This window comes from Tursiops truncatus, chromosome 1 (genome assembly GCF_011762595.2).
Source record: "Tursiops truncatus isolate mTurTru1 chromosome 1, mTurTru1.mat.Y, whole genome shotgun sequence".
NCBI classification, from domain to species: Eukaryota; Metazoa; Chordata; class Mammalia; order Artiodactyla; family Delphinidae; genus Tursiops; species Tursiops truncatus.
This window is the reverse complement of record NC_047034.1, coordinates 104355857-104374015: the sequence shown is the minus strand read 5'-3', so window position 1 is coordinate 104374015 and position 18159 is coordinate 104355857. Positions and strand designations below refer to the sequence as shown.

At 47.1% G+C, this 18159-nt stretch overlaps 1 protein-coding gene across 1 annotated transcript; it reads right to left on the bottom strand.

Annotated features, from left to right (window-relative positions):
• Window positions 1-12721: 12721 nt before the first annotated feature.
• On the bottom strand, window positions 12722-17940 carry BARHL2 (BarH like homeobox 2). Its single transcript, XM_004320412.3, has 3 exons — window positions 17117-17940; window positions 15130-15355; window positions 12722-13351 (listed from the first exon to the last, which is right to left on the bottom strand). The coding sequence occupies exons 1-3, from the start codon at window positions 17721-17723 to the stop codon at window positions 13039-13041; spliced, it is 1146 nt and encodes a 381-aa protein (XP_004320460.1). The 5' UTR covers window positions 17724-17940; the 3' UTR covers window positions 12722-13038.
• Between the last annotated feature and the right edge of the window lie 219 nt (window positions 17941-18159).

Genomic DNA, 18159 nt, shown 5'->3' with positions numbered 1-18159 from the left:
TTGCCAGGTACTTGAAATACAATGAAAGATCAGACATGGTTCCTCCCATCAAGAAATATATATCAACTTGCAAACATCACTTGCATACGCTGTTTTTAATTAATCAATGAGTTCACATTCAATCATGTTAACTTTACCTACTTTACACTAGGCACTGATCTAGGGATTGGGGACAAAAAGACATACATAACACATATTGAGGATAATTTTAGATGTTAGTTTACTAGTTACAATCAGAAAGTATGAACAGATTAATGTTCCTGATAACAATCCAGAATTTAAGAAACCAGTATTTAGAAAGAAAAACATGTGATGACACTTTCTTTAATAAGGAAACTTTGTTTCATTTCATCATTCCCTGACCAATCCACAAGAAACATTTTTCATCTTGCTAAAGAAAACTGCCATTAAGTATTTTCAAAACATAAAGACCAATGTCCCTCATTTTAGAATGAGATTAGGAAGGAAACCTCAGGAGTAAAGCTATTGGCTGAAAAATTAGTTGAGATAAATGTTTATGTGCAGACTGTGTATGCGTGGTAAGCTGAAAAGTTTTCTTAGTGAGGAAGTAGTCAAAGTTTTACAACACTGGTGTTAAGGTGTAGGGGATTCCTAAAATGCTGTCACTGTTAACTGCAACAGATGCAGCTGAGCTAATTTTTTAAAAACCTGAAATTCAGAAGGTAGTAGATCAGACTGCCACCCATGTAATAGAAAATTGATTCTCTTATACAGATTCACTTTCATATAGTTATTGAAGGGCTGATCTCAGTAGACTGTAAGCCAATCACAGCACTTATTCAATATAGAATAAAGAAGGTCACTAATTACAGTTGCCAAAAGCCAAAAGTCAAGTTTTCTATAGATATGGCTAAGTCACCAGGTAAGCGGTAAGAGTGTACATCTTTCCTAAAACTGATATCACAAACATATGGAGTTAGGATACCTCACAAATTCAAGTCCTTCAGAAGTCTACTCTCTGCATAGTGCCCTATACTACATATACTCTTAGAGCCATCTTGAGAAACTTTAACTTTCACTCCACTACAGTCTTAGACTAAGTCACTGTAAGAAGCTCCTAGTGAAAGATAACATTTATATTTTTAAAAAGGAAATGAAAAAAGTATGATACATATTTCTAGATTTCATCTTAATATACATAAGTCATTCTACCTTTTGACTGATGAGGAACTACACAGTCATAGTCAGAATTCTTTCGGCCTATGAAGCAAGTTGAGCCAAAGAAAAGTGGGGTAAAGGGTCAATAAATGTGGTGCTGAGGGAGAAGACTAAACATTATTTTTCTGGGCCAACTGTTCTAAGTGTGTTTCTAAAGGCTGATCTGTGTTGCTTTGAAGAACATCATTTGACTCTCAATATATTCCAAACACAGAACAAGAATTTTCATTATATCAGGGCCTAACTATACAACAATATGAAATACGCAAACAAATTTAAACTTTCTTTTAAAATGTTAAATTTTCAATATAAGGGGATATATCAATATTAAAGACATATTTTTGTATCTTTTCTAAACACTTATTATTCATATCAAGAGTATCAAACCAATGCATAAAGAATGATTATGAATCTTACAGACCATATAAAAAATCATTCTATAATGAATGAAATCCCTAATCTCTAAAACCAAACATTTATTAGTGTTTCTAGCACAAGCATCTGGAGCCAGAAGACTGACTATAGAGAGAGAGGGGTTTTTGTTTGTTTTGTTTTTAACATCATAGCATTATTTCCCTCTGACTCATAAAGCCTAAGGTATTATCCTTTTGTGATGCTGATATTGGGAAATAAAGAAACATTTATATTATGGGCTCTGTGATATAATGAAAGATGTGTACTCTAAAATACAAGACAGAAGAACTATGATTTGATCTTTCCTGTAACTCAAACTATGTTAAAGATTATGCCTCATAATGGGTTTTTATTATGTTTTGTTCCATAAAGCATTTCTAGTCACCATAATGATAAGCTATTTCAACGTTACCCATATAAATCCACATAGAGTTTTCAAACCAGAATTCCATGCAGAAATCAGCCTCAAAGCATTACAGCATTTTTAAACATTTAAAAGTGCTATGAAATTTCCTTGGATATTGAAATATTTTACATGCATCAGGGACTCGTATAGATATTTATGCAGGATAATAAGGGTATGCACAGATACACAAATCAGTGCAAATTTGTCTATATAGATGAAGAGATGCTTCTGTTTACATACGGATATTCATGAAAATTAGGGGAAAAAAGTCAAAACTAAATAAATATTTAATATGTCAGCACTTGTCATATAGTTTTGTGTGTGTGCTTCACTACTACTGACTAGCAGCAGTACTGCTACTCTAACCAACTTCATTAAACAATAAAAGAAAAGTAATAAGTCATTTCACACTCTGTCTGACCATTATACAATAATAGCAAGATTTCATGCAAGGGTACAACATTATGCCCATCTGCAATCACAGTCTCTTTGCAAAAATCTCAATTCACACTTCACATGCAGCTAACCTTGTTACCATCCCTTCCTAAATCCATCAGTGTTGCAGCTGCACGTCTTCACAGCCCAACATCTTAAAATTCATCACTTTGGCACCTTAGCATCACTATAGGTCAAGATAAAGAATCCAACCAAGAATAATTAAAGGGCACCCAGATGTTTAGTTTACTTCTCTCAAGCCTTTCCTTTAACATATTTGAATTGCCTATGTGTACTATGTCTTTCATATTTTTAAGATATGTGCAATGTGGTTATTTTAAGGGTATGAGACCTGGAACAATACATTTCAGAGTTTTTTTTTTTTTTTTTTACAAGTATAGTTCTTTGTAGTTGAAATTTGAACAAGAGGCGTGATAATGAGTAGGTTGAGGGAAGGAAAGGTGTTATCTCATTAAGGTAATTACTAAGACATGCCCACCATTATAGCGGTTTGAAAATGTGGCAATTAAAGCGCCCTACATGGGCTCCTGGAGACAAGAGAACAGGACAGTTCTCTTGGAACTTCTATGTTACGGTTAATGTGTGTCATGTACATGAAAGAGTAGACTATTCCTATTTAATTCTTTTCCTCAACTCCCCACCCCCTCCCTCAAATTTCTTTGTGGGTTATGGGTTTGTTTGTTTTTTTTATTTAACCTGAATTTAGTTCTGATGAAAGGTGCCAGATTGACAGTCCTAGAAGCAAAAGCCTTCTATTGACCCACAGAATAGCTGGAGCACAGAAAACAGTAGGGCAAACTAGGCAAGCAACATGCTACCAACCTAAATCAGAAGAGACCTAACGTTCTTCCCCTTCTTTAGTCAGGCAAGTCTTCTCTGGTGAGGAGGCTGCCAAATTCATATTCAAAGTCAGGGAAGTTTAAAATACACATAAAAAATTTGTAAGTGGTGCTCTTAGCTGACTTCACCACAGCATACACGGGCTCACATAGCTCTCAATTTACTGAGGCTTAACTTGCACTATTCACTGAAACCACTACCTTTGGTCAGTAATTCGTATCTCCTCTTGAGCTGGTCATCTTGTTCTTTCATTGCTTCCACTGCCCTAGTCAAGATAAATAATAAAGTGATACACCAAATAACATCTAGAATCCTTTCTCCAGAATCTTGCTTTCACACTCATTGAAGCATTATTCATCTCAAATCAAGGAAAACAATTTAAATGTCCAGTGATGAAAGAATGGTTGACTCGATTATGATACATTTATGGGAGAGAATCTTATGTATCGAATATTATACTTACAGAGTTTTAAATAATACAGAAAAGCAGTTGTAACCAAAAACATAAATGATATCCCAGATGAAATATGATCAAAATTATACAAAAATTCACAGCAAAAATCTAGAAACAATAGATCAAATATTAGCAGTAGTTTTCTTTGAGTGACAGAAGATGAACTTTTTTTCTTCTCTCTTCAGTACTTTTTTTTTTTTTTTGCGGTACGCGGGCCTCTCACTGTTGCGGCCTTTCCCGTTGCGCAGCACAGGCTCCGGACGCGCAGGCCCAGCGGCCATGGCTCACAGGCCCAGCCGCTCCGCGGCATGTGGGATCTTCCCGGACCGAGACACGAACCTGTGTCCCCTGCATTGTCAGGCGGAATCTCAACCACTGCGCCACCAGGGAAGCGAGCGGCTGGGCCCGTGAGCCATGGCCGCTGGGCCTGCGCGTCCGGAGCCTGTGCTGCGCAACGGGAAAGGCCGCAACAGTGAGAGGCCCGCGTACCGCAAAAAAAAAAAAAGAAAAGAAAAGAAAAAAAATTTCCACAGTCAGTATGCATTACTTTTACAAAAGAAAAGTTATGTTATTAGATTTTTCAAAAAGCATGTTTTCCCAATAAAGATATTTAAAAAAATAGCATATTTTTGTGTGTGTGTAGTAGGATTTGATCACATAAATTTAACTCCATTAAAATTGAAAGACAGGAATCATCTGGAAAAGCTGTAATACCGTAGCATCTCTATCCTTTCCCTTCTCTATCTTTACAGAAAAAAATGGAAGTGGGGAACAGGGATTGAAAGGAAAAATAAAAAGCACAAATCAAATATGTCATAAAAAAAAAAACAACTAAAGTTTAGAATAGGTATTAACCTAGATGACCTTAGAGATTCCTTCCAATCCTGAGTTTGGATCAAGATCAGTTCTGTTTAAAATCCAATTACTTATTAACGTGGATGTTGGAAAATATCCTTTTGCCAAATTTCTGGGCAGAACCAAGAATCATGTTCCCCTAAGGGACTAGATCATTCATGAAAGGAAAAGAAAACCCTGTAAAACATGTTACCAAATAAAGGAGATCCTTCCTGAAATGTCACCGACATATGCAGCACTGCTGTTAATAAGCAGTGTCTTGAATAGTTGGGGTTTTTTTAATCCTGTTCCAAATTATTAATTAAGAGTAAGACCCAACAAATTTACAAGCTTAAGTCAACTTTTCAGCATTGACATCCCTCAAGAGAAACGCTTGGCCCATCACCTAAACATCCCAGACATATAAAATAACAAAAGTCAGGAGGATAAAAGCAAGGCAGGAATGGAGAGCAGAACAGATTCTGTGGCCCAAGGCCTTAAAAGTCTTCAGAGGCCAGAGCTTCCCTCTATTGAATTCACTCACCTGAGGCTTCTCAACAGATCTCCGGCCAGCATACCTATTACCAGTTCCTGAAATGAAAGCAGTCATTATTGCTTTACTAAAGGAAGTGGAGACATCTTCATGTTTATACAAATTCTAATCGAATTTTACCCTAATAAATATCTTCGTGGGAGGACTTCGGGCATGTGAAAATAATGGTGCCTTCCGCAAGGATAAATAGGCTACGAGAAGCACGGGGAGCTGCAGAAGGTCGCCCCTTAGGCACCTTCAGAGGCAAAGGGTTTTAACCCAAACTGGTAACAAGAGAGGGGTAATGGAAATCGGTAATGAAAGGTCGGGCCTGGTCTCTGCAAGCGGCAAGCCCGGGAAAAGCCTGCCCCATAGGCGGAGGAAGCCAAAGCTCCGCCAGCGGCGGCAAGGTCGCTTTCGTTCCTGCGCTCTGATTGGGCACGGCTGAGGTGGGCGGGTCAAAGTTTGCCGCGTGACAGGAAAGGGTGGAGTTGTTTCCACTGCAAAGACCAGGCTCTTGGAGATCTGCTGCAACGTACATCTACAGAAGTGCATGAGGGAATCCAAAATATGGATTGCCAGAAATTTCAAAAGCAATCCCAAAAAGAAGAAGGACAAAATGAATCACCCCAGGGCTTCCCTGGTGGCGCAGTGGTTGAGAATCTGCCTGCCAATGCAGAGGACACGGGTTCGAGCCCTGGTCTGGGAAGATCACACATGCCGCGGAGCAACTAGGCCCGTGAGCCACAACTACTGAGCCTGCGCGTCTGGAGCCTGTGCTCCGCCAACAAGAGAGGCCGCGATAGTGAGAGGCCCGCGCACTGCGATGAAGAGTGGCCCCCGCTTGCCGCAACTAGAGAAAGCCCTCGCACAGAAACGAAGACCCAACACAGCCAAAAATAAATAAATAAATAAATATTTTTTTAAAAAATGAATCACCCCATGGCCACACTTAATCCATTTGTGTTTTATGTGATTTTCTGGACCAATCTATTGATGCATAACAATGAATGATTATGTGACAATTACGCATTTATTCGCATACGAGCATGTATAATGTAATGCCATGGTGTGTTCAGTCAAGGCTGGTGAGGAAGTAGGTGTCCCTTTGAAATCCTCTTAATCTAACGGAAACGACTTGGTAAGCTCCTATCAGTAGAACGTTTATGGGAAATGGGGCAGATGAATAAAGTGATTGTGGCTCTGATACACCCTACTTCCAATGGACATCTCTGTCTCTGTTGATATGTGGGCTAGAACTTCCCTGCCCATAGGTCTGCAGATGCCCCGGGTTGGGGGGGGGGAAGGGAGGAAGGGAGCAGAGAGGGGGGAGACTAAGAGTTGGTGCAAGAGGAAGTTGGACAATCAGATCCTTATTTGCATCTTTCAGAAATTATGACATGCCTATTTTCTCAAATGAGAGGCATTAGGAAAATCAAAATCTTCATATTAGATCACTAGAAAGTCATTTCCTAGCAGTTCACTCAACCGGAAAAGGGCCTAGTGAGAAAGAGACCTACTATGGTCTTTTCACTTGGAAGACCCCCACAGCTGGAAACTATACCAAGTAGTTTAACTTCCCTACAGTAGGAAGTGAGTAGCACCGACTTCCATATCCTTTTCCTAACACTCTATCAGCCAATTGGCTTTAGAATGTAGAATATTCATAATGGGCATTCTAATTTTGTGGCATAGGAGTGGGGAAACAATACACCACCACTGCCTATTGCTCTCTCCTTGGCGGTAGTATAAATACACATTACTCCATAGAAAACTTTTTCTCCCATTTCACATAACCACGCACACCTTGGAACACCTTTTTCTCCAGCCCCTGGAGGCACTAGGGTCTCCCCAGTGGTACCTGACTTTCAGATATGGATAATCCACGCTGCCGCTAAAAGTCTCTGTCAGCATCTAAATTCCACTTAGCATTTCCATTCCTCCAACTCTAAAGGGAAAGAGGAAGAGGAGAGCCAGAGAGGCAGTTGAGGAAGTGGGGATAATCAACAACGAGGAGCTGGCTTCCAAGAACTGAGGGAAAGCCTGAAGGAGGCATTTATTTGCAGCCTTGAGGCCTTGCGGGGTTGGGGAAGGGGGAGTATGAAGTGCGATACAGATATGAGCTTCTACCTGGGCAACCATTATTTTATCATCTTCATAGGAGAACGCTTTATATTCCCTCCCGAGCCCACTGAGATGTTGAGAACAGGGGCCCCTGCTCTGTAGGCCCGGCCCAAGCACCGTTCATGAAGGTATTTTGATTCCTGTCCCTGGTCTATACGGCCCCTATCCAGACGCACGCTTTTCTCCCTGAAACACCGTCTGTAACGGGGAGCGGGAACTTGGGGCCGCGGGGCTGATCCGGGTTGGGGGTAGGGCAGGAGGAGCGCTGAGGCCCGGCTGGGGCGCATACGGCGGGAGACCCAGCGCGGAGCCCACGCGCTGCAGTTGGGCGTGGGAATCGCGGAGCAAACCGCGGGCTGCAACGTGTGTGAGAATTGCTGGGAGTGGGAGGGAGGATTTCACATCTAGGGCTTGTTCACTAAAGAATCCAGGCGGCCAGACATGGGGGGGGGGGCGGAAATCCATCAGCTCCACAAAGTGACAAAGCCCTTCTATCGTACGTCAAGTTCAATCTCGGGCTCGCGAAGATCCTCCTTTTTCAGTGGAGCTCCTGCGGGTCCTGGACCAGATCGTAGCGGGAGCTGGGAGAGTCCCAAACCGGCGGAGAGGAGACGAGAGGTGGAAAAAGCAGTGGAGATCAGGGCCTCGGCTCAACCCAACCTGCAGGGCGGCCGTCTCGGGAGCGCTTCTCCTGGGCTTCCATCGGCCGAGGCGGCGGTTCGCAGAGCAGGGTCGGAGCTGCGCGAGCGGAGAAAGTAAAAAATGCCATTGAGAGCGGTTCCTCTGGCGATTTCGCTGCGGCCGCGACGCAAGGGCTTCGAAGCAGCAGAACGGAGGCCCCTCTCCTTCCCAGTCGGCTTCCACTAAGAACTTATTAAATAGGGACGGTTTAGAGTTGATCTGTCACTGAGCACTACTTACCCCGAGATCTTTTGGTTTTTGAATTACTTTATTGATTGAAGATTTTGTTCTTTGGAATGTGACCCTGTTTGGACTTAGAGCTAATCAGGAAGCGCCGCCGGGGAGGGCGCTTTGTAATCACTTCGCGGACCTCCCCCGCGGGCGCCGCCGACCCTTCCCCGGTGCGCCCCCTGCGGTCGCCTAGGCTTTGCAGGGAACCCTCCAGCCTCCGGGACTCCGCTCCCCCGCGCGCCCTGGGAGCTGTCTGTGGTGCTAGGAGAGAGAAACGGGAGAGGGAAGCCCGAGGGGAGACAAAAGGAGAGGCAGAGAGCAGAGAAACTGACAATGCGAGGTTGGCTGAGACCGTCCACTCAGCAACACTCAGACTGACAGAGGCCTTCAAAATTCAGCCGGAAGAAGGCGAGGAAAAAAGTCCCTTCTGGGTCATCTCATCTCCCTGAGACAGCTGACCTGATTTTCCAATGCGAAAGGCCAGTGATACCTCCCTCTCTCTGAATGCACACAACCCTTATCCCACACACTTAGCCCTACTAAACCCTGGGGGTGTTCAACCTGCCAGAAGAAGGGAGGGGCACACAGGCCCCAACTTCAGGGAAAGAGGCATGGGTAGAGAGGAAGGCTGGAACTGGCCAAGAAGCGGGGACTGAACAAAGACCCAGTGGGAGACTCAAAAAGTCTAGAGGCGCTGTTCCAGGGTTCATGGAGTAAACCCTGGAGAAGCCCCCGCTCGCCCTTCTGCCTAATTTTCTAGCCAACAGCCAAGACACCCGACAAACCAACTTTCCCACACCAAGAATTCAATGCTGAGGAGGAAACATCAGTTCCCTAGGAGGCTCAGCTCTGCCCCAATCATGCCCACCAGTAGTGAAAAGTCAGTCTCTTCCCAAGCGTGTTGACTTCAAGTCATGCCTGGCTTTTTAGAAAACTAAGCAGTTCTCTTCTAGTATATTTTTGTAACCACGTGGCTTAATAAGGACTAAAGTTTCCCTAGCCCTGGGGAGAGCTTTTCCAAATATTTTTAGAAAGTTAAAAATATAACAAAACAAACCACTCACAAGCTGCCTGTTTAAAGAGGGGAGGTGGGATTTGGCAGATTCCTGGGGAAGGGCCGCCTAGGCAGGAGTCAGATGGCAGGGAGGGAGGAGGACGGAAGTCTTGGTTTGAGGGTAAACGGTTTTATTTGCAACAGAGGAAATCAGCTGTCTAATTTGCCATCATGTGGACTTTCATTTTAAGGGCAGGGGGAGCAAAACTAAACTGTTACAAAGCGGTAGGTATATTTGCTGGAGGCATGGAAGCAAGCAGCAATCATAACTTTGCAACTCATTGAAAATTGCTGGCTTGGGCTAGAGCACTTGGCTGCTAGCTGGGGAGTTAACTTCTTACTCCGTACTCACTACAGGTTTGTGCTAGGTTTGCTGGAGTCGCAGAGCTGATCTGGAGGAGAGCAAATGTAAGGGTCTAAACATCTCTCTGAAACAAGTTTGTTCTCCTGTATTTCTGTAGCAAGCAAAGAATGCCCCCCGAAAATCCCTGTTTTGCCAGTCCCCAGCTTAATCAAAGGAGAGATCCAAATGGAGTTAGCCGTGGAGTGCCCTTCCAACGCCAGCTGAAGGTGGGAAAAAGAAAAGAAGTGCAGCTCCCAGGGCCAACAGACCTCTGAGCCTCCATAACGAACTCTGGATCTCCCTTGTGAAAAGACCTTTGTCTATTATCCTGTTCCTTGCTTTTTGGAAAACTTGGTGTTGCACTCCTCACCTTTTAGCCAACACCGGTACTTTGTTGGGCAGGCACGGACTGACGGACCCCTTTTGAGGGAAAGGACTATGTTTGCATTTGACTTGTAAGCAATAGTTTGGGGATGTTTGAATAGAAGGGCACCTGCTGAGGTGGTACTGCTGCAGAAAGAAAAGAATGAAAAGAAGGAATCCAGCACTCAACTTTCTTCCTGGGACAACAGTCCCGCCACCACACACACACACACACACACACACACACACACTCCTTTCGCCAACTTCTGTGCAACAGGAAGTAAACAACACAAATGTAGAAGGGGAATTGACACTGTCAGCTGGATGGTTTAGGGGGTGAAAGAAAACATGACTTTGAAGCGAAAGCACATTTGGGAGGACTCTGGTGGATCAAGCCTAATTGCTAGCAGCAGTGGAATATGAGGTTAATTAGGAAACCTTGGTCTCTGTAGACATAGTGCTTCCCCCTTCATTGTCCACCTATGGAGTCCAAGTTTGGCCTTGAGAGTGAAGGAGTAGCTGGCAGGCTCCTCAGCAGAGTGGCTGGCAGGCTGCTGGTAGCAGATGGGTGCTACGGCCTGGTTTGTATTTGAAGGTTTGTTTATGTGCATTTCCCAACTGGACTTGAGGTCATTCTTTGTAGGGAACTTAGAATGTGTTAGCTCCAGTGAATTCCCAGGTCCCCCTTTTTCCCCCCGAAGATGACCAGCCCTGGGGCCAGTACATCGAGAAGCTGTAGCACCCCCAAGCCTTGGAAAGTGCCTTTTTAGGCCCAGGCCGACCACTTGTGAACTATTTAAGCATGATTGTAAAACCCAACAGCAGCTAAGACAGAACAAGGAGAGTCTGCTGAGTACCCAGGCAATGGGCATTCCCACCGGACACAGTGGCACCCAGCTTCCAGCCCAGCCCAGCTGTTTGAGTTTGTCCCAGCTCAGCAGGAAGAAAATGAGAAGGGCCAGTCCAAACACTTTTGTTAGAATCAAACAAGACCAAGACCACTTTTAAAGCAAATTGATGAGCTGTAGAGAAATCTGCAAACCACTCCCTGATTAGCCCAGGTCTGATCAAGGCGGGGGGGGGGGGGGGGGGGGGGGGGGGCAATTTCCTCCTGGATTTCACCTTTCTTTCCTTCCTCCTTCCCTCTCCTCCCCAACACACACTCCCACAGCACTCCACATTTTTTAAAATGTTTTTATAACTCTACTAAGATTCAAACACCAAAGAAAGTTGGAAAATGGGTCTGGATGTGTTTTAGCTGCAGGTCTTACTCCTTTGACTATGTACTAGGGCAGAAGTGAAGATAGAGATGTAAGGAAACCCAGACCGGGATCCAACTCTGACTACTCGAGAAGTGACCTTGGGGCTGGGGAAGGTGGGAGAAGCCCCGGAAATGTACACACACACCCCCAGTTCTTCCTCACTAGTCGGGAGGCGGAGTGCTGAGCCTCTTGGGAGCTAGTGGGGGAGGGGGGCCTGCGGCTGAGGTCCGGCTCTGGCCTAGGTGCTACGAATACGTACACACTCATTCTCACACACACACACACACACACACACACACACACACACACACTCCTAAAGCAGGGAGCCGGCCTTCACTACCCTCTGGGCAGGGCCTCTCATTTTGCAGTCCCAAAAGATCCAGGGACGCGGATAAAAAGCCTGGCACACCTGTCTTGGCCAGAGTTGCACTCCGCTCCAGACATCCCAGCACAGCCAACTCACTAGGACAAGAGACTCGGCTCGGGGCTAGGGGTTGGATGCCCGCTAGGGAATGAGAAGACCAGGATCAAAGCACAACCAGGGTTTGTTAGCTAGGCCTCTCGAGACCCCCCGGGCGCCCTAATTGCGCGCCCCGCAGCCTCCTGCTTGCAGGCTGTCCTGCGGCGCGGGCGCCCGGCCGTGGGCTGCAGAACAGCTGCGAGGCCCGCATGTCCGCCCGCCCGCCCGCAGCCCAGCCCCTGCCGGCGTCTCCGCTGCCCAGCGCTCTGGACCCTCATCGCCCCAGGAGGAGCCCTAGGAGAAGGAGGAGGGGTGGACAGACCCGGTTCGGCTGGGGCTGTCAGGCAGGCCGGGACAGCAGGGAAAGTTGGACGCCTACTTGGCAAGCACCAACAGCCGACAAGCGCCTCACGAACTGCTCTGAAATCATCCACTTAAAAAGAAAGAAGTTCACACATATCGAATAACGGCTCGGAAGAGGCCACCGTGAAAAATGGAGCTGTGTTTATACAAGTCAGCCCAACATCTTTACAGATTTTGTAAATTCCTAATATTCCGGAAGGGATTTTGTTTTCCTAAACCAAGTGACACACTTCATCATAGTACATTCTGCTTCAGTAAAATCAGCTCCCTTGGATTTCATCGCTTGTTAAAAAAAGATAAACTTTATTTCTGTAATTTTCAATCACAAAAAAATCTATATTTTTGTCTAAGCATTTATTTTACTGAATCAAAAAGACATGAAAAGAAAAATCATGTTTTACTAATGTATATAAGTGACTTTTTTGGACAACATATAATAAATATGATATATCACTTATCACTCAGTCTTTCCAATGTACATTTTTTTTCATATTATGGAGCATGCCACTTTTCCAAAAGAAAAAAGGTCATGAGAAATCAGTGCAAAGTTCTCAGTTACCCTCCTCTCTTCTCTGGGGCAGTCGGAATGTCCACGGCAACGCCCTCTGCCTCGGAATTTGAGGCTGTTCATCTACAATTCTCTCTGCCTGTGTGGTTTCCTCTCCGTGCCCTTCTTTCTTCCCTCCTTACCCCACCCCCCTCCCTCCCTCCTGCCTGTCCCTAAAGTCATTTTTTAAAAAGAACTTGAGGTTTTGTTTTTGTTGATGTTTTCACTTACTGGTCGCACTTTGTGTGGAGTCGGCGTTTTCGCCAGTCACACTCCTGTGCGGGAGCTTTCCAGCCCTGTCTCTGGGGGTGGGGAGATGGAGAGTGGAGGGCTGGCTCCTCTTTGGGCCCCCCCTCCACCCACTGGTGAGTGTCTTCCTCTCTTACTTCTTTGCTTCCCGGTTGGCTGCAAGGGAGGCCGGACAGCCTGGTGCCAGGAGAGGAGGGGCAGCTGTCCGGGTCGGGGAGGGGACAGGGAGGGACAGTGACTTGCTCTTCACCGGGGATGCGGGGTGCCTGGGATGGGGTTGGACAGGGGATTGAGGGCCGGCTGTCCCCCAGGCCCCAGGCCGTGGATGAGCACTCGGGGCACCAGGGGCCGCTGCAGCTGGGGATGGGGTGCAGGAGGAGTCCGGTACATGCTGCTGTACATGGCGGCGGCGGCCGCCGCGGCGGTAGTACTGTCCATGCTGCCCAGCAAGCTTGGGTGGTAGAAATAAGGCGACGGAAACATCCTCTGCAGTGCCGAGTAATTCCCTGCCTCGGCCAGCAGCTCCAGGCCCACCGCAGTCTGCCGCTTCCACTTGGTCCTGAAATAAAAGCAGGCGTGCGTGCACCCTGCAGCTGTGGGCAGTGCCCAGGCACCAAGGCCCGTTCTCCCCCCTCACCTGCCTTCTCCTCCTCAGGGAGCACAGGAAGACTTAGAGAGCGCTGAGAACCAGGAATGAAGCACACTCCTTGCCCCCTATCCCACCCTCTCCCTCCCAGAATCACCCAAATCCAAGTCAGTTTCCCAAACGATGCCATCAATGCCTGAGACAGTCATAAATAAAATTCTCCAATCTTTGCTACCTTTTCCTGACTTTTTCCTCTGACGTTGCCCCCCCTTATTGTTTGGCTACTGCCTGAAACTTTCCTGGAGGCCAACGGAGACTACTCTTTCTATAGGCAGTCTTCTCCCTCCTCCTCTAATTTCCTTCCCCAAGTGGCTGCCCAGCAATCCCAGAGTGTCTGCTCTCTGCCCCTCCCCCTTTCCTCCAGGCTGAGTGAGAAGAAACCGTAAACAAAGGGACACAGAGACTCCTGAGCCTTGGACCCCTGGCCCTCTTGGTCCCCAGGGCTGTGGAGACACATCTCTCTCACCAGCCTGACAGGACCTTACGGCAGGTGTTGGGGGGGCGGGTTATGAGCCAGGAAGGTGACAAGGGTTTCAAAACGGAATTCGTTTGAGGGAGGACTCTCCCATGGGGACAGTACCTCGGGGCCATTCCAGGAGGGGAAAAATGCATTTCAGGATCTTTTCTCCTCTGAGAGAGAGTAACAATTAAAACCTGTGATCAGCTCTTCTCGGTCCCCTCCCTCCCCCACCGCACCCCACTAGAAGAAGAGGCAGCAGGCCTCTGCTCAGATGCCTCCTTCGGAACGCAGGGCTGGTGGGCCCTCCATACCCGGCAGCTCCAGCCAAATTAATAAACATGTCGCCCATTTTAAATTGGCTACAAATGACACTAATGTTTTCCGACAGAATTAGGGTGGCTGAAACCGTATGTAATGAGACAGAAAATTATGGTAAAGATGACAACTGGATGGGCATTTCCAACCACACTTATGGACGATTAGAACACAAATGAGAGAAAAGGAGGGGGAGAGAAAATCGAGACAAGGGAGACAACCGTCAGGCTTGGAAACTCGGCATAACCTCGGCCCCAGACTGCACAGGTTGGGTTCACACTGCAGTTCAGGGGCCTACAAGTACTGCCAGCCCCTTTCCTAATTTCCTTTCAAGGGAAGCCGTGGTTCCTGGAGGGCTCTGAGGTGGCCAGAATAGGGGACAGACCCTCAGTCTAGATGCCTGACCGGCTGCCAACTCTACCTCTCCCAACCGCCTCACAGGAAAAGCAAGGACTTTTAAGCTGAGGCCAGTGGGTCAGCTCTTCCAGGATGGATACAGCCAGACTGTGTGACCGGCTATAGATATTTGGAACCATCCTGGGGCAGGCCCAAAATGGTGCAAGGCACAGGTTTTGTGGGCCTGAGTGTCTCCTACACCGATGTCTCAGTTTGAAAAGGTGTGGCTTGATTGATTTGGGGGCAAAATGGGGTAAATTTCAGCCACTCAGGTTTGAGGGAGAAACTAGCATATGTTAAGGACACTTAGAAATGCAAAATTCTCCAAACTCCAGCTACCCAACGATCCCTTTCACCTTGGAGGTGTGGCTAATCCCTCCTCCAGCCAGAAAGCCCCCGACTGCCAGCTCAGGGCCCTCTGCGTCCTTAGTGTCTCCGAGGCCAGGAGGGAAGAAGATTGGTGTAGTAATCTTGACCTGGATGGCCAGACGCCTTTGCTCTCCCACATGGCCTCCCTTACCTGCGGTTCTGGTACCAGGTCTTGACCTGGGTGTCAGTGAGATTGAGCGCAGCTGCCAGGTCCATGCGGTCCTGCACACTCAGGTACTTCTGTCGCTCAAAGCTACGCTCCAGTTGATTGAGTTGGTGGTCGGAGAAAGCCGTCCTGGCTTTGCGAGGTTTTTTGGCTCTCACAGGGGGACTCTCTCGGCTACTCGTAATCTCCCGGTCTCCTTCCTCCTTTGTTCCTACATAGAAACCCAGACACGGCCGTAAGGTAGCCTGGAATGGGGAAGGATGGAGTGTCCTCCTGGCACACACTTCCACATTCCCAAGCCAGCTGCTGGTCTGGGGGTGGGGGAACTATACTCTGTCACCTTCCTTATAAACATACTTGGACCTTAGCCAGTATGGAGGAAGAGGACCAACTGCTGACTAGGGAGTGTGGAGCCTTGTGCAGAGCTCCTAAGAGGGTTCCAAAAGAGTGCTGGATCTTCCCGTCTTTGGAAATGAAAATGAAAACAAAAATACTTTATGATAAAGGGTCCTTTTCTTAATTGTTTCCTTGACTGGGGGGAGAACCTGTCCCTTCCCATTACTGTTTTCACCCTGACTTCATATTTTCTTATGTGTTAGTTTTTAAAAGGTCTTTCAACTTTTTTTTTATTTTTGAGAAGGGGGCACTTTTTTCATTTTACTTCTCCTGTTTACTAAAAGTTATAGACGTTTGTTTTCCTTTTTTCAGATGCACTTGGGAAATGTTGGATCAAGCTCTCTGCAGCTGCTTGCATCAGGTCTCTTAAAGCTTCAGAAAGAATGTCTCCCAGACACTGCGTTCAGCTCAAAATCACTGAGCCCATCCAGGTGACAGCCCAGAGATTTCCGGATTCTATTTGTCAACTTTGGTTTTTTACTGAAATGCTGGGAAATCGATATGTCAATCCCTCTGTTTGTACCCGTTTTTGCTGCGCTCCTTGATCTTCCCTGCAGGAAGAACCATAATCTCTCTAATTGACCCACTGGGGAGGTTGGTGCACAAAAAATCGCCAGACCAGACTGTACATCTGTTTTGGGCACTATTATGCTAATGATACAATAGTAAAATGAAGAGGCAATATCCTACCTTCCAGACAGTCGGCACACACCTTTCCCAGAGAGGACAAAGATTAATAATAATAATAAGCTTATCAGTAAAGGGAAAAAAGAGAACTCTCCTCATATGTTAAAACTCTTTTGCTATGCAAAGACCAAAACACTTATGAAATTCTCTGGGGAGAAGGTGGGAAAAGGGAGTTGAAGGACAATTCCATTGCCATCTTTTGATTTTACAAAAATAGATATCCAATTCCATAAAATTTTACTTTCATAAATGCTACCTCCCAATTTACTTGTAAGGGGCCAAAACTCTTACTGAAATACAGATATTCAGTTAGCGCCATGGGGTAGGAAGATTATTTTTTTTTAATTGGAACTCTATAATTTTTTACCGTGTGGCCTTCCCTATATTAATCACGATCTAATAATTTTTGAAAAAAAGTTTCCCTGTTAATCGCTTCGGAATTTTTCCCTTCGCTATATCTGATAATTCCCGTTCCAGTGTTCAGAAAATACGGTGTGTAGGAAGAATGGAATGATTTGCATTAAATAATAAGCACCACGTTGTGATCACACCCCTAGGCGATACGAAACACTAAAGTATTTCCCGTCAGATACCCTCCGCCTCTGCCCCCTTCCTAATAAATTAAAATGAAGTAAAACAAAGAAAGGAGCTGGATGGCGGTGAGGGTTGGGAGGTAGAAATGTAACAATAATCAGAACTTGGGACGAGTCTCCAAATCGCACGCCCAGGCCTCCCTCCCGCTTGCAGTTTTTGACCGTGGCGCTATCGCCTTAGAAGCTGAGAATCGCCTTCGAATCCCAGCAGAGATTCGCGGGAGACAGGAGGGGAGACAGGGAAGCAAGAGGAGGAGAAGCTAGACGGCTGAGGGAGCCAAGGCGGCGCGACTCACCGTGGCATTTGATGTCGCTCTGGGACTCTTCCCGCTTGTCGAGTTTGGTTTTGCTGTCCTCCTGCTCGAGCTTTGGCCTGAAGCTCTCGTGTGCTGCGTTGCTCTCCTGCTTCGGGGTGTGGTGGGGAGAGGAGACGCTGGTGCTGTACGGTGCACACGCCGCCAGAGGTTTGCTGTCGCCCAAGATGTCCTTAATTAAAAAAGAAGAGGTGGAAGTCCTGGGGACCGAGGCGGCCGAGCCCAGCTGCTGGGCGGGTGGCTGCGGCGGCGCCGGTTGCGGCGAAGGCTGCAAACTTTGCGTGGGGGCCGCGGCTGGCGGCGGCGGCTGTTGGCTGTGGTGGAGGTGGTGGTGATGCTGGGGGCCGTCCGCTATCACATGCGGTTCCGGGGGCTCCATGGCGACCGAGATAGGAGAGGAAGGCGCCGTTCCTACAGTATCAATCTCCGAACAGGGAGACGGAGTGGCCTGACTCCTAAAATCCGCGGTCCTGGCCTCGCCGAGCGGGCGGAAATCTCCATTCATCATGCCGGGGCTGCCCGAACTGGCACTGGACAAAATCGTGTCTATTCCAAAACTCGACCCGCTGGCCCCTTCCATTGTTGTCATTTCTACATGAGGTCCACGCCACTCCGCCGCTCCGCTGCCGCCCCAACCAAGCAAAGGAAGCTATCGATCGTAAAGCAGAATAACACGAAACAATGTTGTCGCCGCTTAAAACACAAACAAACAAAAAAAGTGGGGCGGGGAAGGAAGGAAAATTGGGAGGTGGCAATCCGTGGACACTTGAGACACTTTTTTTTTTTTACCCTAATGCAAAAAGTAGGAGTTTTGGGGAAAGGAAGATGGGGGGGAAAGTTACAAAAATTGTTGAGGAAGCACCGAGCGTGCGCTCCAGGAACGATCGCGCACGTGGCGCGGCGGTGGCTGCGCAGGAGAGCCAGACGGAGGTGCAGGCAGCAGGAGGTGACCCCGACGCCGCCGCCGCTGCTGCCGCCGCCAGGGTCTGCCCACAGCCTGGCACCAGGCGGCAGCGGCGGCGGCG